Source organism: Arachis ipaensis, chromosome B8 (assembly GCF_059453495.1).
Source record: "Arachis ipaensis isolate K30076 ecotype BB chromosome B8, ASM5945349v1, whole genome shotgun sequence".
Taxonomy (NCBI): Eukaryota; Viridiplantae; Streptophyta; class Magnoliopsida; order Fabales; family Fabaceae; genus Arachis; species Arachis ipaensis.
Window position 1 is genome coordinate 103,985,884 of NC_142443.1, and position 9,108 is coordinate 103,994,991.

General features: G+C 32.6%; 1 protein-coding gene across 1 annotated transcript; it reads right to left on the bottom strand.

The window, feature by feature from the left end:
* Window positions 1-3,984: 3,984 nt before the first annotated feature.
* LOC107612306 (DNA-directed RNA polymerase I subunit 1-like) lies at window positions 3,985-6,001 on the bottom strand. The gene is made up of 4 exons (XM_088496166.1): window positions 5,933-6,001; window positions 5,255-5,414; window positions 4,811-4,863; window positions 3,985-4,071 (listed from the first exon to the last, which is right to left on the bottom strand). Exons 1-4 carry the CDS (start codon window positions 5,999-6,001, stop codon window positions 3,985-3,987), a joined length of 369 nt encoding a protein of 122 aa, XP_088352292.1.
* Window positions 6,002-9,108: the final 3,107 nt, after the last annotated feature.

The window sequence follows — 9,108 nt, forward strand, 5'->3', positions numbered from 1 at the left end:
TCATAAATTAAAGAAGTTCCAGAGCCACAATGATGTTCTCTATAATTCCTCTTCTAGGAATAAAACCTCTTTACAGGGGGCCAACCACCTCAGAAAGAAATGGACAAAAATGATCGACCAAGATCTTAGTGATGATCTTATAAACTACATTACAGAGACTCATAAATCTAAAATCCTTGAATGAATTTAGGGTTTTCACCTTCAGAATGAGAACAATGATAGTCTCAAACACAGATGGATCCACCAAATCATCAGAGAAGGCCATGTAAACAATCTTATGAACATCCTCACTAATAGTATCCTAAAACACTTTGAAGAAGAAAGCTTGAAAGTCGTCATGTCCTGGAGCTTTAAAGAAATTTATACCCTTGACTGTCATTTTAACCTCTTTCATAGTGACAGGTTCTGTTAGCTTCTGACGAGCTTCTCTTGTGAGATGGGGGATGGGGATTTCCCAAGAGCATGAATAGCACAAAAAAGCTTGTGCTTTAATGACATCATCTGTTGACCAGGTCTTATATTGATCCGTTGACCAGGTCTTATCTTCAATATAAATACCGTCAATCATATTCCTTATTCATCGGGTGAGAGTCCGCAAGTGAAAAAAAATTGTGTTTTTGTCTCTAAACTTAACTCACTACTCCTTAGTTTTTTTATACGAAGGAAGCTATTCCTGTAAGAGAGTTGTGTTATACTTGTCATTCAAGCTCTTTTCTTCCTTTTTAACTCTAGTTCATTAGAAATCTCTAGATAATACTATAAATGTTAAATTTGATTTCGAGCTACTTCTTCTTGACAAATACGTTTCCAAAAAATTTCTTAAATCATAGAGCACTCTGTTGCACATTTCTAAGGCATCTCACTACATTTGGGGTACCAACTTTCATGGCTTCTTGAACAACCTTAATAAAATGGGTGAGTTGTCCAAGCAACCTAAAAACTAAAAGGTCTCTTACTATTCTAAGGGGAGGGCTTTGAACATCACACTAAAAGCGATCAATGATTAAAATGCAATTTGTTTAATACATCTGAGTAAGCTTCTAGAAAAGAAAGCACTATTGTTGATTAGCATAGAGCCTGTTCAACTTCTTTGCCATATCTCTATTTCCAATGACCCTCCTAAACCAAGCAAACTATCTTCCTATGAATCCCAAGTTGATTAACCCACATCTATCCAGAGTATCAACAAAGATGTCAGCTCTCCTTTCATTGAGAGAACCACCCTTAACCTCATCCGAGTGAAGAATCTCATTGAAATCTCTGACAACCATCTAAGGCAAATGATAGTTATTGGTTAGATAAAAAAGATGGCACTACAAATCTTGTCTCTTAGAAGTATTAGGACTTCCACATTAACACATTGTTCTATGTTGCTAGTAGCCCTACAACTTATAACAATAACAGAAGACAAAATCCAAATGCCACCACTGTGGCCTTAGGCTTCTAACACGCTAATTGCACAATAACTCAAATGATTCTAAAAAAAATTTTAATCTATCATACATCACATGAGTCTCTAGCATAATAAAAAAGGATGTTGATACTTAAGAACTAACTCTTTACAATGCACATAAGCACTCTTATTAGATTCTCCACTCACATTCCAAGCCACAATCGATAAATGACTACTATCCATAATAAAATAGTAGGAAAAGAAAAGCTTGTCTTGGGATAGACCATAAATACCTCAAGTCATAGCTACCCCTTTTAGCAAGGGGTTCTCCACATCCTCCTTAGCTTGATGCGTATTAGTTATCCAGTATCGCTCAGTGAATTTTGAATCGAATTTAGCCTAGTCCTCTTACAAAGAGAATTTTCAACCGGTGTGTAAGTTTGTCCAAATTCCGTAGTCTTTGACAATGAAGCAATGTTGCTGGTGTGCTTTTTATATTTCATTGCAAATTTTCCTTTTATTTGGATATGGCTTGATTTCTTATAGGTTGTTTTTAGAACAAAGCCACGATTGTTTGTATGATTGACAAATTCTCTCTAACCACCATAATACCCTTCTTTATGTGGGTGACCTCTGTTGAAACACCCTCACCATTGCATATGTCCTCTTTATTAATGACATGGTCATCATGCAAATAGTATAAAGATCCCTCTTTTTCCTTATATGTCTCACGGAACTTAGCATCCGAAACTCTTTCCTTACTTTGATTATCTTCATTATCCATCCGATTCTTTCTAAATTTGTAAAGTTTTTAAATTTGAATTTTAAGCACCACACCTTTGCCATTTGTCTCCATCATTGGCAGGATCGAACTAACTGGAACCTCCCTTTTCTTGGGCTTTTATTTCTTCTCACTCTGTTCACAAAGCTTAGGGCAATCTGCATGTGAATGGCCATAGCAATTACAAACATCACAAATAAGATCCAGACTCTAATACTCAATCTGATATAAGACACCATCAATCTTAACTCTTTTCACCACCAGTAGTCCAAGATCAATTTACACACATGCTTTCGCAAATCTATCTCACTCCGCTTTTTTATTAGTCAGGTTAACTTTAATAGGAGTCCTAATAGCAAACACAATTCTTCTCAAAACTTATTTCTGATAATAGAAAATTAAATAATTAATTATTTATGTGTCATTATATTTATTGAAATTTTATTTTTAAAAAAATTATTTTACCAAAAAAAATTAAATAGAATTTTATAATTATTAAATTTTAATTTAATTATAACTTATTTTATTAGTTTAAATTATTTATTAAAAATTATTTTAATAAGCAAAAATTTAAATTGATTTTTATAATAATAATAATAATAATAATAATAATAATAATAATAATAATAATTAGAGTTTAAAAGAATAAGAAAAAGAGTTGGCCGAGGCCATTAAGGAAGTAAAAGAAAGATATGAAACGTGGATGGCATGCAAGTATATATATATATATATATATATATATATATATATATATATATATATATATAACCAATGACACATATTAAAGCTTAATCACCACAAATTGTTGTTCCTCACTAGTCACTATCATCCCCTAATCAATCTTCCTTTTTTCTTCATTCATCACAAAGTTGAGCTCGAAGAAAATAAAAGAAAGAAATGACCGAGAAAGAAAAGAGAGAATCGTGACCCTCCCATGGGTTCCCACTACAAGAAAAACACACATTTAGGTACACTTGAAAAGTGTAGTCAAAAGTGAAAAAAAATGATACCTTAGACTACGGCTATGCTCTTTGGGCTACGGCTACACTTTTTGGGGTGATTCCTATTCGGCCGTTGCCTATTCTCAAAGGTTACGCTTTTCTGCACCAAGAGCTACGCTTTTGGCGTTTGGAAATAGGCTACGCTTTTCAAGTGATGCTGTCCAAGATCAAAGGCTACGCTTTTCAGCTTTCATTTTTCCAGAATAGGCTACGCTTTTCAACACTACTGCATCACTTGTAAAGCGTAGCCACATTGTATACCATAGCTACTTTTTATAAGCGTAGCCTTAGATCCCTCTTTTTTTTTTTTGTATACTATAACTACTGTATATAAGTGTAGCCTTAGGTCCCTCATTGTTTTTTTTTTATTTTCTATATATATATTCTAATAATTTATTTTTCTAAAACCTAATATTTAGTAATATGATTATATAATCCTATTTTTTTAATTAAATTAGTCAAAAATTATAAAATAAAAATAAATACATAATAATACCATACAATATTCTTTAAATAATAAAAATTATCCTTTAACAAAATATATTTATAATGAACTAAAAATATTGGGATGATCATAAATGAGTATTCATACATCTCACACTAAATTAAACATACCCATATCAAAATATACATTAGACCACTTAGAATTTACTACTAATAAACTATAAAAAACTAAAATATTGTATCCTACATAAGTATCTTCTAATAAAAATTATTAACCTTCTGATAGAAGAGAAAAAAATCTTGTTCTTTAAATATCTTGTTCAACGGAAGATCGTATTTGGGAGATTTCTGGTTCTTCATCTGCCTCAAATCCCACATACTTGGGAATTCCATTTCATCATCTTTGGAAATGATATTTTAGAAATAGTAGCAGGTAAATCTTCAGACAGAACCTAACAAGAGTATAATTAATAATCAGCAATGACATTTTCTTACAAAGTGTAATAAAGTAATAAACACAAATAAATCATAGATGAATACATGAGCTAGTGGTCTGAACATATCCTTGTGTATATCTCAAGGGAATTAGCCTGAAATTTTCCTTTTTTGAGTTTTTTAGTCCTCGCTCATTCTATGAATAAGGATACTTCTTTATAAACCTTATACAAATCTAATGCTCCCCCTAACATCAAGTCTTTTATTTAAACTGCAGTACACAATTGTATTAACACTTAACAATAAAGACAAGTTCCCTAATAAACTACACAAGATTATTTCCCCTCACATATGTGTAATGTCTAGTGCTTACTCAGAAATTGTATGACACGTGTTCTTCCCTTGTTCTGATGCATTTCCTTATGGAAATGAGGAAACACATTTTTTGGTATTTTATGTTGTGTGTCCTGGCTCTGTGGTCCGGATCTTAAAGGTTGAATTTCTTGGGCATTTTGCTTCAATTTGTTTGAAAAGTTCAGTTGACTCTAAATCATTTTGAAATTATTTTGTTAAATATGTGTTACTATATGGAATTATATATGTGGTCTAGAATCAAAGCTACCTGTAGGTTTAAGGAAAAAGCCACATAAATATTTGATATATTATATTAACCATGGAACTTGCATCCTCGGAAAAAAAAAAAACATTAAACAAACATAGACGGCAAGATTTTTTAAGGATAATAAATAGAAAAACCTCTAAAGAATATCTTGAAAGCTTCACACGAGCATAAACATATTCTGTTTTTCCTGCAATGTCAAGAAGCAAAAGTAGCATATTAGCAGGAAAACTGACTGAAAATTTAAATTGGGAGAGAAAGCATAATCTAATAGCATAAAGTTTCCTTTCCATAAAAGCAGCAAATGGTGATGCATCAAGCCAATTAATTTTTCTGCATTATGAACTAGTGGCTATGCAAATGTATCGTCACGAAACCACTTATCACAAAGCGTGAATTACCATAAGTCTATTTTTTGCCTTGTGCTGAAATTCTATCCCGTTTTTTGGAAGAATGGGGGCAACAAGAATCAAACAAGAATCTAAAGATATTTATAAAATATATTACCCAACTACACCCAGGTCTGCATGTTACAACTAAAAAAAGAAACCAAAACAAAATAAAACAGAATAAATTCTCACCAGAAGTGTTACTGGTAAAGAGCACATTTACAGATTGCTGAAGTTCCACCCACCTGGCTAAAACCATCGAGGGATCCTTCTTGTTTAGATGGGCATCCCCTAATCTTATGTTAGACTGCAGAATCTTACTCAACAAAATAGTATGAGTATGCTCCGATACCTACAAACACAATTGCCCAAGTCCAAGTCAATAAGGTGAATGTTATACTTTGAAAGGACTAAAAAGGAGTAGTTATACTTTGAATGCCAGCAATTTACAAGCTTTATCCCATTAAATGAGATTAGCTAAATTGATAGGGTAAGTGTGTTCTTGTGATAAACCAAGAAAGAAACTGGATTTGCATTTCATCCTTATATCCTCCCTTCACATTACCTTTACATCCTGCTGGCTTGCTTTCCTAAGAATGGCCCGCATGAGTCATGATAGAATTTTCTAACAAAAATCCTTCATTTTCCAATCTATATATATCTGCTAACAATTTCATAAGTACATTTTTCCTACATTTATATCCCACAACAATTTTAAATTCAGAGTACTTCCCTAAACCTATACCTTGCATTGACAAACTTTGGAAATATTCCACACTCCACAGTAGAAGCAAGAACATGGAGTACAAACAAAGAAGATAGAGAAATAGTACAACTCGTTAACAGTCTTTATTTATTATTCACACTTACCATATCACCTCCTTTAGTGGGAGGGCGGAATTTGATTGGTGGAACAAAAATATTCTCAAGAAAGAACATTGAGTGACCTGCTTTCTTTCCATATCCCTGACCTTGAATATCATTAATATAGGAACAGAGTCGAACCTCATTTTTTCACAAAAGTTCTAACGTCATTTTAACCTGTAATTTGAATAGAATTAATATAGGATTCTAAATTTTCCAACAGCATGTGAAACTTTTCAGTGTTCGGCTGACACTTTACATTGAGGTTAATTCAATATTTGGAAGAAACTAACTTGATATAGAAAGGACCAGAAAATCGATTTTGCTCAGCAAGCTTGTAAGACAACTTGTACCTTTTTGAATCACTTTTCTTGGTCCCAGCAAAGTTGATATCCTCTTCATATGTTGTATCCCTGTCATCGATTATAGTCTCACTTGCCAAACATGCTGGTACTTAGTTTCCAATGAGAGAATAACACTAATAAAAACTATAAACCCTAACAAAGCAAGATGCAAAATAATAAAGCAAAATGCAAAATAAAAAAGCAAACTCTAACATAGTAAGAAGCAGAAATTACACAAGATTGTAAAACCCCAAATATCAGAACAACAAATCCTCAAAAAAAATTACAAAACCAGATAAACCAGGCTGCAAAAAAAATTGGAAGTTGCTATTGTTTCTCTATTAATGGTGGCATGAGAATGTCAAGATAAACCAGGCTGCAAAACAAGGAAAGAAGAGAAAATAGACAAGATGTATATTAAATCACAGTGCACAAACCCTAAAATACCACACATCTTCATCAACAACAGCATGCATGTTATCAAATTACAGTTCACAAACCCATATTTCACAGATTAAAACTCCCAAATTAAAACCCCTAAAATCGGAATCCTAAGTCTCTGAAATTTCAGAACCAAATAGAAATCAATACATACCTATTCAATGACGTGAGCACGGAGAAGACGATGATGAGAAGCACGGAGATGACGATGGTGAGAGCGGCGCAGCGACGATGGTGAGGGCAGCGCAGCGACGATCAGTGCAAGATGGCGAAGAGGAGCAACGGTCAGTAGTGCAGGAATGTGGACAGTGGTGAGTGCGGGTGAGTGGTGAGTGGGGGGCGATGACGGTCAATGGCGAGACTGAGAGGGTTTCTTCTTGTAGTGAGAGGGTCAGTGGCAAGAGCGAGAGTGAGAGGGTCAATGCCGAGAGCGAAGAGAGTGAGTGGGGGCAACGATGGTGAGCAGGGCTTTCAGGAAAAAGTGAGACTGATGGTGAGCAGGGCAACGATGGCCAGGGCTTCTACTTCGCGATGAAGGTGATGAAGGTGATGAGTGAGCTTTCAGGAAAAAGTGAGACTGAGGGTTTACGAAAGGGGACGAAGGTGATTGAGTGACATTTGGAGGGAATTGAATCACAAAAATTTTACTAAGTGTGATGAGTTTGCTTTCAGGAAAAAGAGGAAAAAATTTCACTAAGTGTCAAATTTTTTACTCTAGATACATTAGGCATCGCTTTTAAAATGCACCCAAAATTTAACAAATAGGCTACCCTCTAAAAGCGTCCTCTTTGATATGAAAAGTGAACTTATAGATATTAACCTATGGCTATGCTTTATAAGTGATTTCTATAATAACTAAGGCTACACTTTTTAAATGATGCTGCAATTGTGTATTCTTTTCTCTTATAAAAAGGCAACACGGAGAAAAGCGTAGCCTATTCATATGTAGCTTTTCAAATGTAGCTTAAAAAAAGTGTGGCTGAATGGGTATTTTTTTTGTAGTGCCCATTTTGATTTCTTGTAATATGTAACTCTAATAAAAAAAATATAATCTGATAAAAGTTTTTGTATCTTCCTCTTCTACGTGTTGGTTTCACTTTTGTTCCTGAAAGTTGACGGTGACGTAGTTTTCTTTTTCTTCAAATTCGGCCAATTAAAATTTTAGGAGGAACAGACGATTTTTGACGTTTTTTTCTTTAGCAGCTTGATTAGAAAGCTTCTCCAGAACTTTTGTTATGTTGATTTCGTATGGAGGTAGGATTTCAGTAAATTCTCAATGATTAAATCTGTATTAAATAAGTGATTTAATATTGTGATTGATTATTAATTGAGTTTATATTGAATTTTTACAATATATTGATAAATTTGTGAAGATGAAACCAGCAGGAACCGAACTATTTTGGTAATTTTTTTGGCTGAAATATTGTTAAGAATAAAATAAAAATTGGTGACGTGTAATGGCCGAGAGATTAAATTAAAAGTTACGGAGAATTGGTGACCGAAAAACAGATTAAAATACAAGTAATATTTTGAAAGGAAATGGCTAAGGATTTCGGTTTTGATATAAGAGGAAGATTAGTATTTAAACTTCATTTTTGAAGGGTAACATTATTTGTATATAAAAATTGAGGTACAATTTGTAATTATATATATGAGTTTTCGGGTATTTTGGGTAATAAATAAAGTATGAGGGTAAAAATTGGTATTTTATAAAAGTTTAGGGTTACTTTTATAAATATTGGGATAAGTGAGATTCCAAACATAATTTTATAAAAATGTTAAGTTAAAAATAAAATATTTAATAGTTTGAGGTTTAAAACATAGATAACAAGAGTTTAAGAATAAAAGTTTTATGAAACTAAGTTTTTAAGAATAAATATAAATATTATGAATTTACCATTTAAAATATCTTATTTAAATTATTGTTATTAATATTTTATTAAAAATATTATGTAGTAAGATATTATTAATATTATTATAAGTTAGAAAATAACAAACAGAGTAATCTTAAAAGTTTTATAGAATGTAGACTTAATTAAAAGTACTTTATAATTCTTTTTCATAAGACACATATGGAAAGGCGAAGAAATAATGCAAAGATAATTTATATTATGAAATGATAGGAAAGAAAAGAAGAAGAAAGAAAAGAAAAGGAAAGAAAAATATTAAAGAACCTCTGCCACAGGAGAGCAAAGAGCAAAAGATTAAAAGAATCTAAAGATCCTCTGCCACAGAAGAGCAGAGAACATAAAAGAAAAGAAAGAAAGAACGAAACTAAAAGGAGATAAGCAGAGATGATTGTGTACTAATGGAGGATAATCATCGGTCTAGAATTTCTCAAAGGAATTTCATTGCAAGTATAGTCCAAACCAACAATTATCCTCAATCAAAGTTTAA

What these genes read in the sequence shown, in the direction of transcription:
- LOC107612306 (XM_088496166.1), bottom strand. Translation starts at nt 6,001, where the DNA reads ATGTTCTTTCTTGAGAATATTTTTGTTCCACCAATCAAATTCCGCCCT. An exon ending in CCACTAAAGGAGGTGATATG is followed by an intron (nt 5,415 to 5,932) that starts GTAAGTGTGAAT and finishes TTGTGTTTGTAG; the next exon opens with GTATCGGAGCATACTCATAC. An exon ending in CTTTACCAGTAACACTTCTG is followed by an intron (nt 4,864 to 5,254) that starts GTGAGAATTTAT and finishes TTGACATTGCAG; the next exon opens with GAAAAACAGAATATGTTTAT.